The sequence below is a fragment of the Gallinula chloropus genome (genome assembly GCF_964237585.1).
Source record: "Gallinula chloropus genome assembly, chromosome: 2".
Taxonomy (NCBI): Eukaryota; Metazoa; Chordata; class Aves; order Gruiformes; family Rallidae; genus Gallinula; species Gallinula chloropus.
In genome coordinates this window covers 92,092,901-92,120,422 of record NC_140086.1, presented here as the reverse complement: position 1 = coordinate 92,120,422, position 27,522 = coordinate 92,092,901, and the positions used below count along the sequence as shown (strand labels likewise).

The 27,522-nt window shown below is 45.3% G+C and overlaps 1 protein-coding gene across 1 annotated transcript in view; it reads right to left on the bottom strand.

Moving 5' to 3' along the window:
* Nucleotides 1-27,522, bottom strand: part of RREB1 (ras responsive element binding protein 1) — a gene marked incomplete at its 5' end in the record, with an annotated part of 121,531 nt that overhangs the window by 52,127 nt on the left and 41,882 nt on the right. The window contains 4 exons of the mRNA XM_084279841.1: nucleotides 4,999-5,162; nucleotides 6,479-6,568; nucleotides 11,196-11,398; nucleotides 12,746-12,865. Of these exons, the coding sequence (XP_084135967.1) occupies nucleotides 4,999-5,162; nucleotides 6,479-6,568; nucleotides 11,196-11,398; nucleotides 12,746-12,865 (577 nt within the window). The remainder of the gene's footprint in view (nucleotides 1-4,998; nucleotides 5,163-6,478; nucleotides 6,569-11,195; nucleotides 11,399-12,745; nucleotides 12,866-27,522) is intronic.

Below are 27,522 nucleotides of genomic sequence, written 5' to 3'. Positions count from 1 at the left end.
GAAGAAATACCTTCTTTGATAGGACCCTTTGTAAGTATGCTTCAAAGCATAGCTTCTGCGATCCAGATCTTCCAATCTGAGTTTCAAAGACTTCTGCATGTGGTTATTGCATGTGGTGTTTTGCACGTGCCAAAAAAAAAGAATTAAAATCCCCAAACTTTGAGACCAATTCCTGAGATGGTGCATAAACAGCCTACAAGTACCTAAGCAGGATGTACATAAAGAGCCATTATGAGGAACATTGCTAGGTATGGATTAAGGAGCAGAAGGAGAGAAAGAACCTGTGACATTTTGGTTTCATATGAAGCACTGCAGTTAGTTCATGTTACCACACTTACATGGACAGTCTGGTGAACATCAGCCATGCACACTGCAGCTTCCTTTACCAAACAGGGGAAGCTGTGGCTGAGATACATATATTATGCCTTTAGCCTTTTCAGACTTGCCACAGAGCCTTTAAAAGCCACCCACTGGAAACTGGTGGGGATCTCATTTCTCACCTCCCTCCTGGCATTTATATCCTATTAACATTTGCAAGTTGCATGGAAAGTGTGTCTCTAAAGGAGGAAAACGTGGTTTTAAAGCGATAGGCACTGACCGTCCTCAGTCACAGAAATGGAATGGGAGCTGTTGGCAAAGTCTCCAACCCCCAAAGGAAACCCTTAAGGAGCAAGAGGAGGCATCGCCCTTCCCCCTGAAGCCTGATGCATATTCTATTGCAGCACAACACAGCAAGTCAAGTGAAGCCTTTTCCCTACCTCAGCCCCTTGCTAAAGCACCACCACTGCTGAAAACCACTGCAGCAGCCTAACTCCTCTGCCTGCATGTTGGGAAGATGCAGAAGTGGAGATGGAGTAAGACGTGTGCAACCTCCAGATGCAAAAGGGCCCCTCCGAGTTGGCACCATTTGCAGATAGCGCCCATGGGAGCTACTGTGACAGTACAGATGGAAAGCCTTCAGAAAGCTTTTAGTGACTGCAGTCTATTGATTTGAGACACTACTTTGGAAATCCCCAGCTTTGTCAGAGCTATAGAAAACTCCTGGTACACAACCCACCTCCTTCCACACAGTTTATGCTCCTGCTGCAGATCTCTGAGAATATTCAACTTTAATGTACTACGACTGAGAGAAACCCACAGTGTCTGTGTCTCTAGCATCAAGGTGTGAGGATTAGCAGGCATATCCCAAATTGCAGATTTTCTTAGGTACTGATCATCACAGTGCCATTCCAGTTACAGGAATTCTGAGCTCAAAATTACTATGATCTAACTCCTTCCTGGAAATTCATAAAAAGCCCCAAGAAAACCACCCCCAAGCCCCCAGATCAGTCCTTGATGCTATAAGGCTTGTTATTTCCAACAAGACTTGCTCTTTCCAGTACTGGTGAAAAAGAAATCTCTGCAATTCCTGTTCCTGATACCAGACACTGACAGATCTCCCTGTTATCACACCAGATGACAACAACCCTCCCCAAACTGGAGGAGCACCGCTGATACAATCAGCTTGATGGCACAGTCAGAAGAGTGAGAAAATCAGTTTTGTTGTGTTGGATGCTGAATGCTCTCTGGAGACCTTTGCTCTCACTGCCACCACAGGAGACTCAGGACACTCCTGAGCAGTCTGGCAGCTCTAAGAGAATTTTCTGAGATGCCCCAGGCTCACGGTTCCCTGTTGAAAATCCTGACCAAGAGTCACCCTGGTCAGAAAAGAAAGCAAGTCTTAACCTCTTTTTCTGAATGGTGCCACACAAGAGAACCTTACCCCCTCCACCCCATCTGCTGTGCCCATTCAACTTGACTTGTTGACAAGGAGCCAAAGAGCACAACAGAAAGAAACTGGACTTTATGTGAGAGGCTATGACTCATTTACCAATCAAGTGTTGCACGTATTGTGGGAGTTAGGAAGGGCAGCATCAACTTACCAGGTAAAGAGTACGCACACAACCCCAACACAGCTAGACTTAGCCAGAAAGGAGTGTTCCCCTTCTGCAAAATGTCTGCCTAGTGTATAAAAGTTTTGCCCACACGAAATAGCCACAAAAAGCAACCAAACCTCATTCCCCCCTCAGCTGAATGTCTAATAACCTGGGTGTTATGAGGTAGAAAAATGGATCAGAAATTTCATCCTTTGCTGGAAGAGTAAGAAGCACTCCCATGGCACAGCATGTCCCTCGACAAAACCATATTGTTGGATTTTATCCCTAAAAGGTCTTTTAAAAGAAGTCCAGATTAAAAAGATTGTATAGACAGTTAAACAACAGCCAGAAGGAGAAAGAGAAGAAAGGATGCACATAGTATGTACCTATATGTTACCAGCAGACTAACTTCTCCTCCACTCCTCTCTCCTGTATGTGATGTAAATGCAGTAGTATTTGGGGAGGCTTCTGCAGGACCTTCACAAGCTATGTTAATTCTTCAGCAGCACATTCACAACTTCCTGCTGAGCCTACTTCCCGCTTTGATCCCACACTCTATGTGATGATCCAGGAATACCACCGTGCCGGCTACCAGCAGTACACAGAAATCTTCGCTGGTTTGGGCATATATCCGTTGCTACTTAGATACTGTTGCACAAAAATAGCAAACAATAAAAAAACTGTGTGCAAAAGCAGAGAGAGACAGATTGGTATTGTCATCAAAAACAAGGCTGCAGGAGTTGCACACAAGACAGGACCTGGCAAACAGGTCCTTGGCTCCAGGATCCTGAGGCAGAAGCAGTTTTGGCTGTCATGTGAGAGGCATTCAGACACAGCTGAATGGACCTGATGTTACAGCCAAGTGTGAGTACCTGTGAAAGAGCTGACTTCACACCATCTTAGGCTAGAAATGCCTGTTCTGGAAGGAGGTACCCACAGATACCTGGTGGGCAAAACGAACACCTCCTTTGTGATTGTGTCTAGGCACCAACTTTGCATTTATCCTCATCTACCTACGTGCACAGTCATGCTTTCCAGTTCGGGAACAGATTCCCTATCACAGCCTGTTACAGCAACAAGAAAAGGTTATTCACCTCAAGAGATCAATGTCACAGTCCTGCCAACCACAACCCCCCTTTAGCAAAGCTAGCTGGTTTCAGTGTGCTCAGGGTCTGGCCTGTCACAGGTCTGGGGTCAATTGCTGCAGTGCCACCAAGCTCAGCAGCAGGTTTCTGCAACGTCCCACCGAGCTGCTGTGGTGTGGGCCTACACAGGGAGTTTTTACAAAGCAGACAGGAAAGTGTCAGATGGAACAGACTTTTAATAGGAAGATTCTCCTTGCATGACCTTAGGTCCTTCTCCACCCTGGCAACTTTAAGCAACATGTCATTAAGACAAAAAATTAAAACCCAACAATCTCCTCATTGTAAGGTTCTGATCTGTACTTGCTTCTTTTGAGCAAGTCATTGAGCCTGGTGATTCTGGTAAATTTGCTACTAAGGCACAGTGAGAGCTGCTGCATGTGGAAACCCACACAGGCAAAGGTGACAGCACTGTTATCTGATAGGCCTGCAGACAAGTCTCAGGGGAAGCCTCCCTTTCCTGCTTCCGGGAGAGGATGAGGAGATGCCTTGTGAGCAAAAAGCCAAACAAGCCCCGCAAGCAGTCCTCCAGCAAGCAGCCCAGGCTAAGGACCTGGACACAAGTGCCCACCTCCCCCCCTGCCCCACCCCTACCCCTGGAGTCCCAGCAGTAGAGTTCACCCTTGGATGCTGACTGTGGCATCAGCTGCAACTTGGCAGTGCCCTGCCTTTCTCATGGCAGACAGAGTAATGACCCAGTCTGGCAAACATGTGGCTCACACCACCTCTGGTCAGATGAGTCAGACATGATTTATTCAATGCTCAAGGCCAGTACCTCCTCTGAACATCTTTGTGTTTTCCCCCTCTCGTTTTACATCACTCTAACACTCCCCAATTCCAGACAAGTATAAGCTAAATAAATGTGGAATTACAAAAACTGCATTCCCTCCTGTTTCTCCTCTGTTTTCACCTAACTGTTTAACCTGGATAATATGATAGAGGAAAGGTAAAGCTGCAAGCAGCTATTTCTTTGTGTGGCATTACGATTTCTTTCCTATTGTCATCAAAATCACTCTTTTCATTCCCGGTACAGCAGACTGATTGGAAAATGACTGGTAATAATCGAGGAAACAAGATCTTCTCCCTCCCACAGAGAACCAGTCTGTAACTATCACTCTTGTCATTTTGCTTATAAGCTATAGCCCCTTCCCCCACCTGCCTTGCAGTTTCTTTGTAGGCTGCAAACTCTTTGATACAGGGACTAAAGCTATGTGGGAATTCGCAGAGTCCTCTGAGGTGTTCCACCCATGCAAATAAATGAATACTGAGTCGGGGGGTGAGAGAGGGGAAGGAACATCTATGTGGTTTAACATTTTGTTTCCCTGGTTGACAACCATACATACTGTTACACCCCTACAAAGGAAGCTACGTGAAATACATTTGGCAACTTGGGTTACAGAGAATTTTCCCGATCTATAATGCAGTAAGTTATCTATGGGACAAGCAAGTACTGATGCATATATTAAAAAAACAGATCAGTTATTCTGAAGAGGCATCTTCACTGGGCTACCTACCTACATAACATAAACCACCACCACAGACATTCCAATACAACCACTTGCATCCATGACTCTCAAGCTACAAAATTAGAAGCTCCTATACAACTTGGCTATACATTTTTGTCCCCTGAGAAAAATCCATCCCACTTGTCGAAATCACAGTAATAATACTCATAAAACCAAAAAAGCAGTACTTCTGGATATCTGCAACTACTCTTCATAGTGTGCACACAGAGCTGGAAGACCCTTCTCAATTTTTACTTCCTCCCACAACCGAAGCATCGCAGTAGTTGTAGTGTGTATGCGCATCATGCCATCCCTTGTAGGTCACAGATAGTCCACGTTTTCTGCCCACATAAGTGTCTTTAGCCAGCCTGCAAGTCCTTCCAAGGAAACAAAACAGCCCTCTATCCAAATTCCTGGGTCACGATCAGCACTCACCTGTGCATGTTTCCATTGGTGGTGAAGGACTGTCCACATACTGAACATTTATAAGGCCTTTCACCTGAGTGCACCAGCATGTGGCGATCAAGGGAGCTCGCTGAGCTCAGAGACTTTCCACAGATGCTGCAGGAATGGTCTGTCCCTCCAGTGTCAGTGTTATGCTAGAGAAAGCAACGATTTTTTTTTTCATTTAATGTCCCTTCTGAAGTGCCAGCAAAATATCAGCAAGAACTACAAACATCTTAAAAGCAGCTTTGAGGAGACACTCCACACAACACCTTATATTAAGGTGTGCCCTCTATACACCTCTCCTCCCCAGCCCTCCCCATCTACACTCCACCCCCACCCACCATTTTTAACTCCTAAATGCACCAGAGCGCAAGTTGCTCTTTCAAACAGCCTGCAATGCCTGTCACATAACAGGGGAGGATGAAAAGGGATCCAGCAACAACCCATCAGAGAAAGTGTACCTTGAGATACTTTTTGGGCTTGGGTGAGTGGTATGGGGGGAAACGGAAAGAGGACCTCACTATGAACTTCCTGGCAGAAGACAGACATTTAAAAACAAATACTCTTTAATTTCACACTGACTGTGTAGTAAGAAAACAGAAGTAAACTGCTTCTGAGTGCACATGCAGACTTCTAGAGCCGTAAGAATGCGTTAGACATACGGCCTTCAGCTACTGTGCTATGTGCACCGCTTGCTCTTACTTGCACTCAGAGACTGGAAGATTTCTTCACATACCAAAAAAAACCCAACCCCAGGAGAGTAAGAAAAAAAAGGTGACAGTTACAGTACTGAAGGGAAAACTGAAATAGTCAGTATCTAGTGGACTCACAGTGGTGAACCACAACCATAGCATCCTAAGCAGAACCTTCTGACACAGAAAAGGCCAAATCTCCTTATACAATACACACACATTTCAAGAGATGCAAGAGGCCTGTGACTGATAAAAAAAGTGCATCATCAATTAAAAACGTGTATTTTTATATTTAATTCTGCCTCTCAAAACTGCTGTGCACTGTAAAGGACCAGGAGGCTCTTCTATACGTAGAGGATTTAAACATCATGTCTTCCTGCTTCTTAATTTGCATGACCAGTAAAAGGATCTGTACCCAAACAGGATAAGAAAACAGGACTTATGCCTTATGATAGAAGTGCTTTTCCAGATCCTTAAGCTATGCAGAACAGGACATACATCCTTGTTTGAGCCACTGGGGGGGCGGGGGGAGTGGTGGGAAGGAAGGGAGGAAAATTACCCACCTCAGGGTTGGGTTTGTGGGTTGGGTTGGTTGTTTTTTTTTTAAGAAAATACAAGAGGAAGGCTAAAATAAAAGCAAAACAATTGAGTAAGGTTATAATGAAGCATTTCTGGTTTCCACATGGAATTGTTTTTCACCATCGCAAAACACACACTGGCAAACCAGACACTCTTAATAAATTAAGTATCAAATCAAGAGCTGGTACTCTGCGTACCTGACGAATGTGCATAGTTAGCTGGTGCTGTGTAGTGCAAATCTTTTCACACAGAGGACAGGTATAGGAAGACTTCTCTTCTTTTGTTTCCTGTGAACAAAACAAAACAAAACAGATCAGGAGGAATATCGGTATAAAAGAACTTGAAAGCTGTTACCGCTGAGGATGGAAAAAATACCATCCATCCTAAGCACAAAAGGCGACGGCCAGCAGAACAAATTGCACATGGGCATTTATCAACCCCATAGATCCCTCAGGGAAGTTTCAGAAACTTCTGAATTTATAAATAGAGGCCATTTCAACTGCCAGAGAAGAACAGCAGCTGTTTTAACAGCACATGGATACTCAGCAGTAGCAGTTTAGGACAGGAAGTGAAGGCAATTATTGCAACCAGCTCAAACTGCCAGGAGGAATTTAGGTGAGCAGAAAGTAATTACTGGAACACCACCAGAGTACGTGGGCAAATGCCACTAATCTTCCCAAAAGATATTTAATAAGCACAAGTTCTTGGGACTTCAGGTGTTCTGCCCCATCTTGATGGCAGGGCACTCGTCCTGGTGCCCTTTTCTAGAGGCTGTATATTCTGCCCCACAGCTGACTCAGAAGGAAGAGCAGCGTTTACTGAATCATCAGCACCATTTCCCTTAGCATCCTGTGTTTCTCCTGGAAGCATCCCATGCAGGCACACAGGCCAGGCCCAGCCCTTCTGAAGCTTGCAAGATCTGATGAGATCATAACAAGAAAGAGGTGACAATACAGGAGTGTACGTGACTCAAAACCAACACATTATGAGTCCGGTTATTCTCCACCCAGGTGAGAATCACGAGTAACCATGGTCAAACCACGAGTACAAACAATGAAGCCGACCGGAGAGCTCAGCCTGATGTAAGTATGCCCTTGAGACACTGAGCAAAGCTGCCACTCTCTCAGCCAAGGATGAAATGGCATTCTCATAGGAACCAGAGGCATCTGCTTGAATTGTCCACAAGGATGTCTACTGCATGACATAAAGGGTATTTTTACCACCTCACTAAGCAGCCCAGGCACAGCTTCTGCTCTAGCACCTGTGTATTAAAAGGAAGATAGTCTGGCATTGAAAATTAAATCTCATTTTTCTGTAGAACGAAGCAAATCTTCGCTGGCTGGATAGATCACTGCCTGTTACACTTCTGGTGACAGGAAGAATACAAAACCCACCTCTGCATGGCTGATGGTAAAGTGCAGTGTTTATGCTAAAAGGACATGTTCTACTGAACCTCTCTGTGGGCTATTTTAAGTTTCATTAGTAAAACCAGGAAAACAAGCAAAAAAAACCCCAACCTGCCCTCAGTAGCTCTTCAGTTGGGAGGGGGTTGATGGGTATGAGTGTACCTGCACTTCTCCTCTCTCCACACAACTCTTGTCCCCCACTGCCACTCCAAAAGCCATCAACTCAGGAGCAATCACTTCCAGCTTGTCGGACACAGGCATTTGTGGAGAACACTGAGAATGACTAACCCAAGCTTTTGTGAGAAATTCTCTGGCATGTCAGGAGAGAAGATGCTGACACAGTGTTCAAGAAATATTTTACAAAGTCTCAATAAAGCAATATTCCCTCCTACATGATTTGGGGAATCATTCTAGACAGTGCCCTATTAAAATCTAACACTGTGTTTTCAAAAGTAGGGCCATTTTAATTTTTCTATTAACCTCAGTGACCTGTGGACAAAGATGAAGAGCTATTTTCCCATTCTGCCTGAAGTAAACAAAACTCGTGACTTCACTTCTGAAAGGATCGGGTCTGAAAGGATTAGGCACTCCATCCTACTCTCCTATGCCCTACTGTTTCTCCTGTACATCTTTTTCTTCCAGGCCTTTACCACCTAAAGGAACTACTGTAGGCCACGCACACAGGCCTAACATACTGTTCCTTGCAAAACATTAGAAAACAAGCAAGAATGGCTGTCGTTGTGCAGTATGAACACTGCAACAAAATTAAAACTCATTATCCCATTGCTCCCCACCCCCCTTTTATATACAAACAGATAATTGACACATGGTCATTCCTTCCTACTTATAGAACTTTAATTTTACTACATGCAACCTGCCTGTGGAGTAATGTACTGCTCCAATTAGACTGCAACCCTGTTAAAGTTGGCTCAGGACAGAGAACAAACACACTGTGCTGTGAGGAAAATCCCTGCAGCTGTGCTGACAGTCTAGATGGTGTTTAATCCCCAGGGTATTTCTATGAAATTATCAACCTACTACTTTTTGTGTGTGTGTGTGTGTGTCCCCTCCCCCATAAAGGAGGGCTGCAGTTCTACATGATGCACTTGATTGTTTCAAAGCCTGCCTTCCACACTGCCTGCTCTTCAAATCAAGAGAAATTAACAGAAGATAGAGTAATTACTGGTTCACCTTGAAGCAAAGATCAGAAACACACTATAGCTCAGCCAGAGCTGATTAGTGTTGAATCTGGGGTTTATAATTAACTAAAACCCAAACTTTCTCCAGTGGTCACACAGGGTACATGCCGCATACCGTAACACAGCTCAAGCAAATCCAGGGTAGCTACAACAGGAATGCTGCTGACTGACCCAATCCAGACCAAAAAACATTAGCATCCCTACTGTAAAAGCTCCCCCACTCACACATTTACAACATAGCACTCAGCTACCCACCAGAGCCAGGCTGGTAAAAACACACTTCCTGAACTGAAAGATAAAATTAGCAGCTAATTTGTTAGCTACTCTCTCTTCAGTCAGTCAACCTGGCACCACTGCTCTGCACTGTACTGATGGCAAATGCTTCTGGAGTTGTGCATTAGGTCTATTTGGTTTTGTCTAACTCAAAGAAACACCTTTGTCACACTTTTTCATTTTCTTCAAGATCAAAGCCAATGAGAAGCTAAAATGGATGCAGGTTGATGTGAGAACATGTTCATTAGACTCTGGGTAGACTAGAGCCAAGATAAAAAGTCAGGATTATAAAGAGAACCACAGGCTTTGTGGCAAAGGTTCAGGGCAAAATCTTTTGCTGCGAACTCATGGGAAACAGCAGTCAGTCCCCGAAAACTAGCTAACTCTTATTATCCTTGAAATTATAATAAGGGGCACATTCTGATCAGAAACTGAGATCTGTGTGCTACTACACATTGAAACAATTCAGTGCTTTCATTCTGCTATGCTGGAAGTGGAAATTTGCTACATTAAAGGTTGCTAACCAGACTGATACCCACTTAATATATCACATCTCACTTCTATGTTCTCAGTAATGTCGCCATTTGGCCCCTCTGGTGATAACGATCTTTCAGCCTAAAGACAAATAGGCTATTTACTATGTTTTCAATGTATTTGTTTATTTTTATGCTGTAAGAATCCCTCTTAATCCCGTCACATTTACTCTCCAGCTTCCTTTGATTCGATGCCCACTGAAATATCAGGTGGAATAAAGGTCACCAACGCTAATACACTTCCCTGAAGCCGAGCCACATGGTGTACCGGCGGGCAGCTGTGTAACAGCACCGCCACCGCGACTCGCCCGACCTCCAGCACCTCACTTCACAGGATGAAATCAAGGAACCAGGGCAGCCCCCCCTAAGTGGGAACGCTGCAAATAAACCTTAAAGCTAGGTGCTAGACAACACAATCCCACAAACACAGTTGCCTATGCGCTGCCCAGGCTCTATATTTAAGAAAGTTCATTTACAGCTGATGGCTTTTAATTCCTTTCAAGCAAAAAAATCCAAGACAAGTCACAAGCCCGTCAACTGGGCAGCTACTCGGTAAGCTATTAATAAACTACTATAGGGACATCACATGAGTCATGCCTCTCAACCTCCCTGGTCCGTGTTACATCTTGATTCATTTACAATTTCTCTGTGCTTCACCGCAAGCACTAAAGTCAAACGGACACAGGGATTCATCAGTAAGGCTCTGCCCAGCACAAGAAAAAATGGATATAAATAATCACAGCTTTAACTGATGGGACTCTCTCCTTTCACTTGTTTAGATCAGCATTGCTATTGACTGGTGCCATCAACTGGTAAATGGAAAAAAAACCCTGATAAAAGCTACGTGTATTTGTTCTGCAAAACTTGTGTAAAGCATTCCACAATAGCTCTTCACAGTTGTTATTATTAACAATGAAGTAAGGGCACCTGACACAACACACAAGTGAACTGAGCATCCTGAGGGACATTTTGTCCTAGCACTACCTCTGACCTTAAATCACACGGATCTTCCTCGGGAGCAGATGCACACCTCATGAGGGATCCCAACACCATGGCTGAGCCAAGTCCCCTGCCACACCGTTTCGTTCCCCTCTGAGCTATTTATTTTCTTCTAGTTTCATTAAATTAACTGGTCCCCCAAGAGATTAGGTGAATGCAAGAGTGTGGAGAAGGGATGTAGTGGGGAAGAAGTGTCAATTTTTAGCTGGCTTTGCCACTACTAGTGCCATCTGCTAGACCAGCCCACCACTGCATGACAGGGGAGCTTGTGCTCAAACGTTTTACATGTGAATCCAAGCAAGCAGAACGCTTCAACTTCCAGTTTTCTAAAGTTATGTTCTGGAGAGCCACCAGAAAACATCCACAGAGGAGCAATGACAGCGTCAAGAAGTATCCGCTGAGGGAAAACCAGGGAAAACAATCAAAGAAACATAGCTGTGTCCTATCACTTCGCATGCAGCTGCTTGTCTCCCCTTTGCCCTCCCTCCATTTGGGTTTACATACCTGGTTCCTCCTGCCAATCCGATTTGGTGCAGGAGACTTCGAGGGGGATTTGACATTTTGAGAGTTCCCGCCATTTTCAGCGATCTTCCCCACATTCATCACTGCTGACATCATGGCGTCAATGGAGGACAGATCTGCTCCGTCCAAACTGTTTGGTGAACTTGGTGATACCTTGTAGCTGTTTAAGCTTTCCAGCTGCTTCTCTGGAATTAAAAACAGAAAACCACATTGGAGTCACTGGGCCATCTAAAAAAAAACCAACCCCAAACAACAAAACAACCACCACAGTGTTTTCAGTTGCCTGTAACTCACATCACACCCCGTCTGATCATCATGGAGCACAGGCTACAACCCATAACTGGAGACAGGAAAAGTTTCACATATTGGAGTGCATCAGACAAGGTGTACATGGCCACCTCACCTTAATTTTCAACCTTAATTCAGTATGGTGTTTATAGAGTGGTTTACCTTAAAACTCTCTTGCTGCAAAATGGTACAGCACGGATCTATTCGTGGTACCTTGTGATCACCACGAACTAGCAGAGCAGTACTGATGAATGCACGCTCTGGCAAGCACAACCATTCAAGCAAACGTGTTTTGAGCAGAACTGCACAATTAAGGCATTAGCAACACAGTGTAGGGCACTGGATTCTCTTTCCAGCATAGCTTAAGACAGCTCAGTTTACGGAATAACCTAAATTAGCAAAAATCAAACCAAAATAAACCCCAAAATGCCTCTTTACTGCCACAGCTGGCATCTAAGTAAATATTTTTTCTTACTGGTCTACCAAGCCATATTAGTCGATGGAGCATGTGTGTGACATCAACAACTAATGCCACAGCTAAAGCAGTTCAGATTCTGACTTCTCCATCACATTCTTTACATAGCAGGGATGCTCCTGTCTCAGTACCAAATTCAAAACACACCTAAAAAACCTCATCTCCGGTTTCTCAACATGGCAAGAACACAGGTAAGGCCTTCCACTTTCCCCTTTAAGAGTTTGAAAAGGAAAGGATTTTCAAACTAAACACTCCTTTCCCCCAGAAGAAGTCTCCCAAACAAGCAGGAACACCCTGCAAGTCTATTGCTCTGTTACCTCCAGTGGAGAACACAGAATTTTAATGCATGCTGTGAGAAAGTCACTGTAACACAAGAGGATGAACAAGGAACAACACATTTGTCTGTGCACATTTGATCTCTGCATAATACTGTCTTTGGACGATAAGTTTGAGCATTATAAACAGGTGGGTTTTTGAAGCTAAGTAATGTGGTGCCAAGCTACTAGGAGCCAAGAAAACTCTTAGTTTGGAGGCCTGCAGTGGTAGTAAAGAGTATTTATGTGCCCATGCTTCTGTTCAACCTATTCCATACTTTTCAGACAGATAAATGTTAGGGATAAGGAAAGAAATGCATGCACCAGTGCTTCTGCTCAGTGTATCTTACACTCTTCACCCAGATAAAGGGGTATGGATGGGTAAGAAATGCTGCTACAAGCCTTAATCAATGACCTAATTTACAGAGTCACTTAGAGTTAGTCAAACCAGTTACCTTCATTTTTATCCCCTGATTGACTGTGGCTCTCCTCTTTGTTGCCAGCGTCCTCGCTTAGTGTAGTATGTATAGTAGCGTCTGGCTCTTCAGCCTCTTCTTCAGCAGCACCCTCTAGCACTATGTGAGGGAGAAGGGAAAAAGAGAAAAGGAGTAAGTTTTTCTGGAATCCATTTTAGCAAAATAAGACTACAGCCCTTCAGTTTGAGGGCTCCCCTGACTGGTCTGGCAACAAAAGTGCGTGAACAGTGCCAGCGCAGCCAAGGGAGCTGGGGCTCCCAGCTGGGCTGCGAGTGATGCTGCCTCTGCCCGTGGCAAAACCTGGGCAAACAAAGAAAGGAAACCGTTACCAGCTCGGTCCCCAGTGCTCAGCCACCAAAAAATAAAAGAGGAGGAGGATGGGAAGATAGCAAGCTAGCATGTCACTGACGGTCGTGACCTTTGATTAAGAAGTTGGAAGAAATTCTGCAGCTAGAGAATTTAAGTAATTCAGTTTCATACACACACTCCTCCCCTCTTCCCTTCTTGGAGGATTAGCATTTACTCCAATACACAAATTCATGGTGACCTTTTTTTAACTTCTAGCAGTGGTGAAATGACTACCGAGGTTTCTGGGACCATTTGGCACATTCCTTACCCACCGCCCAAGGTTTCCAGATGAGTTGAAGACATATGCAACCATTGCATGAGCTGACAGAATTTCTCCACACCCCTTTCTGAAACCACAAACTTATCATCCTATCACTGAGGTTTCAGGAAGGATGCCTGTTCTGGCTACAGAACGACAGGGCAGTTAAACATAATTTTTAGAGGTCACAGGGAATGATTGACACATGAGAAGGAGGAGAGCTCTCTGAAAGAGAAGACTTCTATGCACCCACGGTGATACCCTCTGGAGAAGGTTGTTTTTAACATGGAAAAACTCCTGATACATTTTTAATGGAGAAATACACCTTTATACCCTCACAAAAGCAAAACAGCTATTTCATTATGGAAGCAAACACACTGAAGACATTTCACCACCTCAGATTTCCAAATCGCATCCAGCAAAGTTCGTACAGGTTTTCCTTTTTTTTTTTTTTTTTTCCAGAAAGCAGCTCATCCGCTTCAAGCTGTGGTTAAATCAACTGGGTTTCTTCCTTTGAAAAAAAAAAAACCCTATTCTCGAGGATGGCATGCAAATCAGTCACGTAACACATCTCCAAATGCTGTTTGAACAGCATTTGCAAACAATACCTGACCACGGCATCCCAACTCCTGACATTTTAGAGCGCACAAGGAAAGGCAGACAAAGGGTAAGGGCCTGGCTGGTGTCAAGCAGTTCCTCATTTCACGCACGGCCAGACAAGGCAGCAGACTCAAGTTTCCTACGTTTAAGCATCGACCCTCTTAAGAGTGGCACACAGATGAACCGACACAGAGAGCCAGCGCAGTCTGGAGACAAGACCTAGGACCCAACCAAGCCCAGTGTCTAAGGCTCTGGGTAACATCAACGTCTTAACAAACACTCTTTCCAGTTTGCCTCTTCAAAAACAGACAGAAGGACTAATTTTATACTATCCTGCTTTGTACATTTCCTCTAAATAGAAATCACACTAGTGGTCCCTGAGACACGGGGATTTCTTGATCCAAGGTGAGGCCAAGCACCCATCCTCCTGTATGACTCCAGTAATTATGGAAGCTGTTTATCTGTTTGTCTTTGTTTGTCCTCAACTGTTACAACTTTACTGTTACTTTGTTTTTAAGAAAGCTCCATCTCATCCAGGAGCAACACAGTAATTTCTCCCCTTCAATCTTTTTTTAACCACTTATGTTGTATCCATGAGAATAAACACAAGAGTTATTTGGGAGACTAGCCTAAATCTTCCTAACTTGCTTGCTGTATCTGCTTAATGCCACCAAAAATAAGGACCACTTTAAATTATTTGGAGGGATTTCTGCTAAAACAATGCAACTAAGTGCCTTAGTCCTTCAAAACCCCCAAACAAAACAACTCTTCCTTCCAAAATAGACCTATTAATTCCTCTTTCAGTCAATACCTAGAACACTAATGTCATGACTGATTCATCCTGGAAAAAGTCAATCTTTTGTCCAAGTGTGAAGAGTCCTGTGTCAGGCCAAGCTAACTTTAAGATAGCTGAGGAGCTTCCCAGAGAACCAGAGTCAGAATTCCTAGCCCTGCTTTTGGCAGCGGTGAAAATGGGCAACATTCATCACAAAGAGAAGAGGCAGCCGTACGTGCGCACATTAACCAACCTACCTCCTGGACTAGACACACCTGCCCACTGGCCTTCCGTTCTCCTGCCACAGTTTCAGAGCAAACTATGCATTGTGCTATTACTGCCTTTCCTAATTTCTATGTGCCAACACACATTTTACTTCTGAATCTATGTATATCCCTCCTAACGCAAAGAAAGATGTATAGCCACAGATTTTTGTTTTTAAAGCTTTTCTGTGCACTACATTTTCCTATTTTGGAAGCAGTCAAAAAAAAACCCCACCTCAAGTTTCTGTAAAAAATAGGTATTTTGTAGCATGCTTTGATTTGCTGGTGTGTTCCCTACTCTCTTGCATGAAGCAAAAACACACCGCTGAAACAAAGACCGCGGCATGAGCAGCACACACCGATTTCAGAAGCACAACTTTCTATTTGCAATAGGATATAGAAACAATAAGAATACTGGGCCAAATCACTCCTTCCTGTGGGAAAACCCGTGGCAGAGCACATTTAGGCAGGAACATACTGAGAGATTTCTCTAGCTGCTCCCCCCCCGCCCCGTTTTTTTGTCTTTAAATAAATGCATCACTGAGGATGGGGAAGTGGTAGGGTTTTTTCCACAGCACAGATGAAACTCAGGGAATCAGACAGGCAGCCACCAGCACAGATGGATGCCCCATGTCACGCTGCCTGCAGAAACGCTCACACCAAATGCCCCTGGTCGGAGGTCGTGCTGATGGAGCCTTCTTCCTCCCTCTCCCCAAAAGAAAACAAAGACCTCCAGGAAAGACGAGAAACAGGAAATAAGCTGGCAAACAGTACAGCCTCAGGTTGCATTCAACATCGGACCAAAGCCTCTAGGAAACAGGGTCACAAGCATTCAAGTCATCTTCTACTTTGAAGAACCACCCCCAGTGCCACAGCCATCCTCTGTGAAAGGGAGGAAAAGCAGAGAGCAAGCAAGCGGGTGAGAGCGCTCATTTATGTTCTGGGGTGGTAGCAAACAAAACACTGCAGCAGCCCCCTCTGCACAGCCACATCAAGAGACCTGGCTCTTCTACAGGAACATGCCTCCTCCACTTGATGATATGGCTGAAACCACGGAACTCGGGCAACTTCAATCCCACAGAGAAACTTCAGGGGCCTTTAGATCCTGCTACAGACAGGCCCACCCCTGATGTCCCACACAACTGGCTAACAAGAGAGTCACTGAGAAAGCAGAGAGCTTTAAAAAAAAAAAAAAAAAAAAGAGAGAGAGAGAGAAAAAAAGCCTTGTTGCTTCCCATCCAGTCTGTACAGGAAGATACTTGCTAGACCTATTTCCTCCTTTGGGATAAAGTGTAACTCTGGTGTATTTTAAAGCGGAGCCCATCAATAGATACTTCCCCCCTTTGCTTATGCCTATTTATTTGTATTTAATTTTCTTCTTTTAAGACCACTCTCAACAGTTACAGCTGCTTCTCCTTCTGGTGAAGAGCATCATGGATGAAGCAAAAAAGAGAACACTGACCACAGGGGAAGGAAGAAGAAAGGAGAAGAATGATGAGTCTTCAGAGTCACAGTCACTTGACTTGCCACCGTCGAGAGGCAGCTACACAAGCACAGAGCAGCACATCCTGGCTCCCAGGAGCTGAGTCAAGCCTCTGCTCCAGACTGCTCCACTGTCTTTGCACATGAACTCTCCCTTTGGAATAGATAGGAATAAACACATAATACAGGCAAGGAGAGGGAAAACCTGGTGTGTAACACAAAGCTGCTCATTGTTCTGCCTTCGAAAAAAATCCACATTAACGTTAAAGTAGAAGCCATGCACTAATTGGGCCAGGGAAAGATTAACACTCTCAGCCAAATACTTTTATTAGTTTCATTAAACATGCCATAGTACGTAGTACAGAACACAGGGGGGAGGAGAAACAGGGGAAACAAATGACAGTTTCAGGAATGCGCACCCCCACACACATGCGTTTCAAACCACTTTTTCCCATGAGGCCCCACCAGGAATCCTGAGCCTTCTTCATCATTTCCATCTTAGCAATGCTATTAGCTTATTCGAGGCTTTCCCACTGGGTTTTTTTTTTTTTTTTTTTCTAAGTGGTAGAAAAAACCCCAAGGATCATTTAAATGAAGGCCAGACCTTCTAGTATACAAATTTAGACGAGAACGTAACTTCAAAAGAGGGATCCTGCATTTGAATAAACAAAAGTTTACCGTTTACCCTTGAGATTATTATGCATAAGAATTGTAAAACTGCGCTCCAAAGAGTTTCTGATGCACTGGTCTCCTACTAGGCTTCTACACAGAGGAGTAGATTTCACTCCCAGAGCACATGGTGACACTCGGAAGCACGAATGGTCGCTCCCATCCCAAGAGATGTGCACAACCACACTGCACTACATTTTGAACATGATTTTGTATCAAAGCTATCAGGAAGGAAAGAGGGTGCAGAGGCGTTGTGTGGGAAGAAAAAAGGGTTAATGCTATTCAAAGCACTGCCCCAAGGCAAAGGAAAACCAAATGAAAAACGTTTTCCCGACTGACCTTTCTAATACCAAGTCTGCCCTTGCTACTGAAGTGTTGGTGCTGACTCGGCACCACAGCGGCAGAGAATTATACTGGCACCATCACCTCACTGTCACCACTGCTGGAGCACCAGTACAGAGCAGCCTATAGGGAAAGGAAGACAAGGATAAAGACAGCAGTGGCATGGGTGTACGTGGTGGTTGTTCTTTTGGTAAGAATGAAAAATGTTACCCCAAAAGTTTTTGAACTTGTAACTACTGTTCTCATCTAGGGAAAAAACCAAACCAAGCAAACCCTAAAAGACAGCAAACAAAAGGAGCAACAAAGATACTCTCTGAGCATTGACAGACTGCTCATCTTGCTACAAACTCTCTGAGCTATCAGCAATACAACAGTCTGACCTATGTTAGCACACATATAATAGTTTGCTTCCTAAAACAACCCTACAGATCCACAACATCCATATGCCTATTCTCACATAACATGTCCACTGATAGATACACCCAGACACAGAATAAACAAGTGAAGCACATGCTCACTGACACACATTAAAACTAACGTAGGGACCACTTTCTGTTTTGGGAGCTGGGAAGGGGTAAAAGCATCAAGTAAGAACAAGAGGACCCCCATACTTCCTACAACACCTAACAGGCTAAATTTTAAATATTCAAATATATTTGCTCCTCCTGTTTTATTCCCTTGCATGCATGATGAAATATGCATGTGTATTTAGTTTTTTTAAAAGTCACACCCCCCTTTCCCTTATGGACCATTAATGGTCCTCAGGACTTTGGTTCAGACAACCAAAGGCATCTCCCATAAGGCAGACCAGAATCTCAACTTAGTTAATGCCTTAAGCAAATAACAACTCTGAATGACCATGATACTTCGATATTACATTGATGCAATACTCTGAAAACAAGGAAGCTATACTAACTTAACAGTGAGATGCTGTACTGATGAAGCAGGGGTTTCCTGGATGAAATTCACAATATGGCACAACTGGTTTACAGCAATGCATGGAGATACCAGGCAGCCTTAATATAAAATGCATTCGTACCTGTCTTCTGGGCTCTGTGCTCGATTTGCTAACTTGAACAGGGCACTCACGTTTGCCTCTCTCACAAGCAGCATGCACTGTGGGAACAGCCCTCACATAAAAGCCTGTGGTCTTACCAGGCTAGAAAGGAGAACTGTGGCACATGCTGTTCCAGCACCGAGAGCGAAAGCAAAACCCAAGGGCCCCCTGGCTCTCGAGAGGGAAGCCCAGGTCTCCCTCTGTCTGCATGCTCAGTAGGCACCCCGAGCAGTTTGAGCTGAGCCTGCACTGAGCTCCCGTCCAGCGCTGCCATTCTTCAGTATGGCAGTGCTGCACAAAATGCACAGCACCGCAAGAGCTACAATAACTTGTGGCTGCATTTAGGCTCAACAGCTGCTGATAAACTTTCAGGTTTCCTAACACCTTAGCCATTCTCCCTCCCTGCACTGCCCACTCCCCCCACCCCCCCAAGAAGTATCTATGAGCTGTTCCTCATCCTCACTGTTCGTAACAGCTTGTGGGTGAGCACCTGGGCCTCCAGGAAGCCTCTGTCACCAAACTGCATTCAGCTTCAACAGCTTGTTCACACGAAAAAGGATACTGAGATTTGAAGACAGCTTAACAAGCACAGGGCCACATGCACCACTTTTAGCCACACACAAAAAAAATGAAGTCAGAGCAACAGCAGAATGAAACAGGAGACTATAAACAGACACCCCACACATGCTCCTTCCCATGTACACCCCTGCAAACACCCCTCCGTCCGCATCCTTGCCTGCCTGTGCAGCCATCAGGCTGTGTGTGGGGACTGGGCCCAGCTTCCCCACACACCAGGAACTACGGCGACACAAGGAACCATGGCAACGGCAGGCGGGGTGAGGAACACGGGACAAGACAGGACTTGGGCCTCACCCGGCACATCCCCTCCCCTGCGCCCTTCCCGCTGGCTGAGGAGGGACACAAAAGCAATACTGTCTGTCCTTATAAGCTCTGCTTTGCATGTGTTCAGGGAGCAGGGACAGCTGTGCGGACGGCTCACAGAGTTCCAGGAAGCCGATGTGTTTCTTGGCTTTGACTCCAGTTTATTTGCCTTAGATGAAGTGGCGACCCGAGAAAGTCCCTTGCATTCCCCCCTCCCCGGCCTGGCACCAGCCGCAGTGGGGCAGCACTCCTTGGGACAGGGCCCACCGTTTCTCCCTATGCTGATGGGCCTTCCCCTAATCTGGCTGACATGGCTCTCCCTCAGGCCAGGACTGGCTCAGCTCCTGCCGGGCAAGGGGACAGCCTTGAGAAAGCAAGGGAGCGGGTGGGAGGCTGGAGCAGAGCCAGGGACCAGAAGGAGCGGGCCCTGAAGGCTCTTCCCTCAGCAGGGAGGATGGAGGTGTCTCACGAAGGCGGGAGGGTCAGGCGAGCGGCATCATGCTGCCTGCCAAAACCGCCACTGCCCACACAGATCCAAATGATCAGAGGACAAGGCAAGAGAGCAGAGGGGCAGAGGGAACCAGGACCAGAAGGCTCCTGCATCACATACGTCTCCCTGCCCAACAGGCCAGGGAAGGGGAGGCACACCTGCCCGAGGGGAGCCCTAGCTACCCCAGGGAAGCACAGCCCGGGGACACAAACCTCATCAGCTGCCTCAGACATACGAGAGGGGATGAGGGATGCAAAATGAGGAAACAATTTAACATGTAGCTCTGTGGGTTTGTTTTTTTTAATTTCTTTTTGCTTTCAAACACAGCTAACTTAAAATCCTGAAGGGGAGAAGCTATAGGTTAATGTCCCATCACCTACATGGCTAAGCAAGCACTGTGCTGAGGGAACGTGATACTTGTCCAAAAGCCCGAGGGGTGAGTTAGATGGATTGCATTTGGGACAGCCAGATGGAAAACATTTCTGAGTAACAGAGAAGAAAAGCGACCTCCTCTCCAAACAGTCCTAATTACAACGCTCCACAGCTCTGACTGAGGAGAGGCTGCAGGGATGTGGGGCAGGCAAAGCGGGACGCTGGGCTTGGTCGGGTAGCTGTGACGGAGATGCTGACATCCCCAACAATATATGGCCAGTCTAAACCACGGGATATCTTGTCCTTTTAAGGTGGGCCAAGAGCAAGCATCTGTGCAGCAGCAGCAGCAGCAGCACAGCTCTAGCCTGCCATCAATAGCCCCTGGTGTCACTGAAAAAACAGGGACTCCTGTGCCATACCAACTGGCTTTGCAGATGCTCAGGCACCCACCCGGAGAGGAGACAATCGGTCTGGTTGTTCCTCCACACAGCATCACAGAAACAAGAAGGAACAGTAATAACGAGAGGAAGAAAAGCCACGAAACCATGCGGCCAGGCTGCTCGCTGGCAATTGGCGCCTGCAGCTGTTGGGGAGGGAGGGAGGGCCCGTCCCCATCCCTCACCCTGACGGGCAGCAGCTCAGCCAAGGGCAGCTTCGGACCTAGGACTCGAGGTGAAGGTTTAAAGCAAATCTCTGGAGAGAGGAACGAGCAAACATTTCGCCCCCTCACGCTGGCTCTGAACACGTAGCCAGAGCTGTGTGAGTGCAGCAGGACGGGTTGAGCAGGGATTAAAGAGGGGCAGGATGAATCACACCGAGGAAGACACAGAAAATCTCCTGTGCTAGTGCCCTGCTTCTTGTGCGGTGTCCTGGTTGCAATCTCTTCCTCCAGGAGAGGTTTAACGAGAGCTTCACAGAGGCCCTGAATGCACAGGCCATTTTACAAAAAACCTTCTGGTTACAGAGTAAGCTAAACCAGGAAAAGACTCTTTCCTTTCAGAGCAGCTCTGTCCCACGTGGCGTTTCACCACTGTAACTGCATCCACGTGCTAGTAAATTTCCTTGTGCAGGCAAGCCCGAGCTGGACAGCATAGGCTGGCTTACCACAGAGCCACCAGTGCATCCTTTGCAGCCCGACCATGCTGTCTTTGTGGGAGATGCCAGCATGCTCTCTACTTGGAGCACCGTAACAGGCAGTATGCCAAAACACTTTTTGCCTCACAAAATGATGCACGACAAGAGAAATGAAAGAGCAGAAATTCCAGGGATTAGCACTCATTTCCTGATGGCAGCATTGTCACCCATCATGATTTTATCACAAGCCCTGTAAGAATCTGATGGTGCTACATTACCGCACAAAACTCTCATCTTTTTTTTTTTTTTTTAAAGTCAAAGTTCTAGTTTCCTGGGCTGTGGAGAAAGGACAGAAACATCACATGCTCAGCAAAATACAAAAAAGCAAATTAAAGTCAACAGATTCATTTTAAAGCCTCAAGCTTTTAAGGATAATCATGATCTCAGATGCTCACTCAACCTGTAATTTCATAACACACAGGGATAGCAAGACAGAGCATCCCTTCATTACGCAGCACATTTTGTAGCCTGGAATATATACCTTCCAAAACTAAAATAGCTTTTTTCTTTTTTAAAGAGGGAAAAGAATCGCAGCATCTCAGCACACTTCTAACGTTTCATTTAAAAGCCAGCACAGCTGCACTCTAATGCTACTTAAAGATGAGAACCTCCACCAAATTACCAAACTCGTTTTAAGCAGACAGAGATTCAACATGCAAATATTTTGCAGAGAGAACGATTCAAGAGTTTGCAGCTCTTCTCGCTGCTCTTTTCCAGGGAGCATGACTTGCTGACAGGATTAACTACTGCCAGGCTCACGAAGCTGGGAGACAGCTGCCACATGGCAGCCATTTATTACAAAGCTCCACTCCTCTAAAGTTAGGAAAGAGGCAGACCATTTCATCTCTGTTATCAGCAGGGTTCCTCTGCTCCACAGGCTTAGTGACTAGGCTTTCTCTAAACAAACACCTCCTTTTCTCCCCCACCTTGTTAACATTATTATCTTCCTGTCTTCTGTTTCTGGCCATCACAGAAACTATTCCCCATATCCCACCCTCCAAACAACAACAACAACAACAATCTAGAGGGTAATTTACAACGTTCAGAAATACACATATCCCCAAAAATACATTTTTTAAATTAAGAGTTTTAGCTTGAAATCTTAAGAGGGGAAACCACATGCCCACAGAAGAAAGAGAGATGTGCTGGAGGAAACACATTCACAAGTGTGCTGTACAACCCTCACTCACCCATCCACCCTAGGAGGCATTCCTAATGTCAGCCTCCAACTGCAGCATCCCAAGTGGCTACACAACTTCTTCATGAGCAAGATAACCTGTAGTGCTTGTTCCTAGCTTCTGTCTCCACAGCAGGCAGACTCTGAGCAGACCCACTAGCCAAAGAAGCCACCTCCCTGCTCTGCACTGTATGAGGCGCAAACAGGTCTCAAATCGACCACCTCATGCAATCTCCTAAGGACCAGGAACAGATATACACCATCTACATCATCTCCACGTGATATTAAACACAGATGACCATCTGCTGCCATTCTCCTGTTGTTCTAAACCAGAAATAAGAGATAGGAGCTGGCTGTTTAATTTTACCTGGGGTTATTCTAGATATTTGCCATACATGCCAGAGTACCACAAATCACTCAAACTGAGGTTGATTGCTTCCTCCAGGTGAAGGGAGAACCCAGCCTTGAGAAAAACGTTTCTCTCCCATCACTGATGAACAAGTTACTACCACAGTCTTTGGAGCACACCCACTGGCTCATACCAGCTGGGCAGGCAGCTGTCAGGGTTGTTTGCAGAGCTCCAAATAGTGAAATACAATGTTTCTTTCATGTTTTAGTTAGGTAAATTAATTACAGCAGTAGATGGTGCTGGCAAGCCTCTCCAAGTCAAGATTCTCACAGGAAAGCCACCAGGAAAATTTTAAACGGCAGCACTACTTGCCAGTGGTGCTCTTCAGTAGGGGTTTTCTTTCTATTTTGAAGTACAGGCAGTGAAACTAACCTGTGGGAGGTGCTTCCTGCACACTGACAAAATGAAACAGCATCTGTTAATTTTCAGACTGCAACACGCGTGCAAGAGAAGGGCACAGGCATCCGGTTCAGCAATTTCTTATGGAATTGAAAAGCCCTTCAGCCTCATCGGATGAGTACAAGACGACTCCTCAGAAAGGACATTATCTCTATCTGACTTGAAAAAGATGCATTTTCAAAACAAGAGCTGCATACATGTGCACACACACAATTTCCCCCTTCATCCACAACAACATCCAGCTGCTGACCTTCCATGTTCCTTGTAGTACAGCTTTTTGTGCTGGGACTTTAAAAGCCTAGCAGGCATTTCTAAAGGATTTTACAAAGTACACAGGCCCTGGCCTTGTAAAAGCTCATGAGGAATCCACGGAGGTCATCGTGGAGCTTAGACAGTCTGCAAACAGCATAATCCACGTGCTGGTGAGGTAAGGAATGACCAAAGTTGGATGGGTAGGCCTGAAGACTTCTGCAGCAACTGGCTCCTCCAACAATGCTGTAAACCCTGGAGGAAATGCCTGCTGATCTTCAAAGCCCTTCAGTAGGAACAGCCTTAAGTTTCCTGAACACGAGCGTTCTGGTTGCGAGGCCACAATCCTCTTATGCACACAGGGAAAAATACAAAAACAAAGCAAACAGAAAAACCATACAATCCACTAAGGTTAATAACCACAAATAACCAGCGAGACTGACCCTCTACTCTGCAACGAGCTGTCGGATCCATCCAGCAAAGTTTTGATGCTCCTCGGCACAACAGCCACACGGATCAAGCAGCAGCTCACAATCTCTGCAGCTTTCCTTTTTCTACTCCAGGCAGTCCTCCACACGTGTAGACTCCTGGAACGCAACACTCGGCTGTTCGGACTAGGAGGGGATGCTACAGCCCGTAGCTGTGCAAGGTGTCCACCGTAACGGTATCAAGACCACTGCAGTGCGCTGCACTGCTGGCAGAATTTTAGGTACAGCCTTCAGTCGCCTGACGTGCTGCACAGGCGACCATGAGTAAAGGGGAGTCTGGACACCTGCACAGTGCAAAGAATTGCAGGAAGTTTATTTCAGGAACGCTGGGGAAAAAAAAAAAAAAAACAAAAAACAGACAAAATTGTGAACAGGTTTCTTCAGTAAGTGGTTTCAAGTTGCTATCCCTCCAGCCAAAAACGTCTGCTGCTAGTCCAAAACCACCCTCCTCTTCCAAAAACACAATTCCACCACTAGTGCTTCACACATTGCCATCAAACAGATGATAGACAATTTTTCCCACAACTCACACATGAAAAGGGAAGCTCATTTCCTTCTGCTGACACCCATTGACATACAATATACTAAAACATTAGCCTGAATCAAACTAGTAGGAATTATGGATAAGTTCAACCCAATTCTGGGTACAGTAGTAGTTGCAAGTGATCACCATAGAGAAAAACAAAGGATAGCAACAGAAAAATCAACCAAGTGACCGGTGCACCCACTCACACCCACCCCAGCTTCTGCAGTAAGACGGCTCGAGTTTGCTGGTGGAACCTTGATTGAACACTTTCGTATCTGCACACCCAGCGAAGCAACGCTGAGGTATCATAATCAGACCTACGATACTGAAATTCGGGCTTCTTTTCAGTACTGACGTTCCTACGTGAACATCTTCTCAGTCATATATACATACACACCCACACAGCTGCTTTCTCTTAATTCTAAAAATGAAATCACCTTGTCTTACAGTTTCAAGTCAGTACAGACTATGGCTATATATATATATAATGTAGATATTTATATTAATCTTGCTGAGGTCACTTAGAAGTCTACTCTATGACCAGAGGTGAATGAGACCTAAAGTCTTTTAAAGGAGCCACCCCAAAAATAAATACATCTGATGCTATTCTTTCATTAGGTTACAACTCTTTAAAGGAACAAACTGTATTTCTACCCACATGACAGCGCCCATCCTCTAAACTTCATATAAAAACCCATGTTCATTCACATCAAAAGTAAAGGACACAAAAAACCTCAACACCAGAACTCAGCTAGCAAGAGCTATTTTCCACTTCCAGTTCAGACGTTATCACTTTGTACTAAGTTTTATATGCCTTACAGAGCTCAACTGTTCAGTACTGATGAAGAGAAGAATAGAGATTTAGTAGCCATCTCCCCTGCAGACCTAACAAGCGTGCATTTGAATGAATTAAACCAAGAAACTAAAGGGAGAAAGCAAGCAAAACCACGAGTTAAATAAATAATTTTTCACCGTCAGGTGAAAAACTTTTCTTAACCTACCCACTCATTTCACACATAGTAATGCGCAACTATCCTTCTACCAAAAATCAGAGGAGAGTCACCACCAGATTTGTTTCACTCCTTCCTACACCTAAACTTCAAAGGGGGTTTCTGGAGCTTGAAGATTTCGCCATCCCTACTTACCGACTGTCCCTCTCCTCACCTAGCAGGGCCTGGCACGCTGCAGAGGCGATGGAGGTAGGCACTTCCATTGGCAGGAGGGGCAGCAGCAACATGGTCAGAGTGTTTCACACCGAAGTCGGAACGCTATTCAATATAGATTTGCCATAAAAACAAATGAAAGCTGACAAGTTCAAAGGTGCCTCAGCAAATGCACTCCTTAAAAACCTCCTAAAATCTCTAAACATAGTCATTTCTGAAGTAACGAGGTCTTTAAAAATGCAGTAAGCAAGCTTCCCCAAAGGGTGGGATAATTGGGAGGGTTATCACACCTCTGGGGGAAGTCACAGGCTCTGCCTTGGCAGCGTTTCATCCCTTCATATACCCAGGGGACTGATTAGTTCATGATAAGCAATTAGGCACCCTAGGGAGGACAGTTAACCATCTTACCAAAACAAAAAGGCTGCACAAATGTAAGTCTCACTAGATTAAAGAAACACTATCTGAAGAACAGCAAATTTGTGTTCATTCCCTTCTACTGGAACTAGCAAATACAACGTTTTGCCTACATATGGCACACACAGATCTCAGAAATCCCAAACTTGAGCACGTAGTTGCTGCTAAATTGGTAACAAATGCTCTGAAGTACTTTCTTTCCCAAGACACCAGTGCCGTGATGCAGGAAAAAAGGAGGAGGGACGGAGGGGAGGAATAAAGCAAATTATGATTTGACAACTTGAAATAGCAAATCTCATTCATTTTAAGTTCTCTTCCTCATTGTTAAAACAGTCTCCAACCAAGGATGAGCTGCAGAAAGCAGGACCTGGGAAGGCTGTGTATGGCTGAAAGCTGGTTGCACACCAGAATGAAGCTCCCCGCCAGCCGCAGCCACCGCCATTACACGCCCGGCTCCTCCAGAACCCCTGGGAAGCTGCAGCCCACCGCGAGGCTGGCGGTCAGGCACCTGAGCGCGCCACAGGCCGGCCCACGTTAAACATTTATCTCTGGTGAAGCAGACGGATGAGTTCACCTTTCGCCTGCCAACTGATGTGAAGGCTCCAACCCACACCAGAGCTGCCGATGACGCTGTTTCTGACTTGTATCAGACCCAACGTATTTCAAAGTACTCCGACAGCTTAAAATATGAAGGAATGCTTTTCAATAAGACGACCCCCTGTTCTTTTCTGTCCTTTTATCTTTTCTTAACAGTTTGCCATCCAGTGATAGGAGGGAACCCCAGCTGCATAGCCCTAGCTTTTATCTTCTGCTGACCATGCAACAACACAAAGCTCAGTGCTGGATTTCCTGCTGCTCGCCTAAAGGGGCTGTTCAGCTTGTTTAAATATTACTTGCCTTGGGAGCCTTGGAGTTGTGCCCAAGCACTGTACTGTATCTTCCCAGCATCCATTTCAGCATGTACTTTAAAGGTCTTTAGGTTGGATGTACTATGCTCTTTCTCGCTACGGGAGGAGCCTGATGCCACAAGAGAAAAAACTAAAACCCACCCGGACTCCTCCTTCTCTCCCCATTCCCCCCATTAATCCCTGTGCCTCATTCCGTTACACGGCTAACACAGTCCCTCTTCATCCCAAACACATGCAAGCGTATTTAGTCCAGTAAACTGAACCAGCTACAGCCAAGGGAAAAGACATTCTGGTACGCAAGGCTGTAGCTAGGAAGAAATCAGATGCTATCACGTATGGCAAGCTATCAA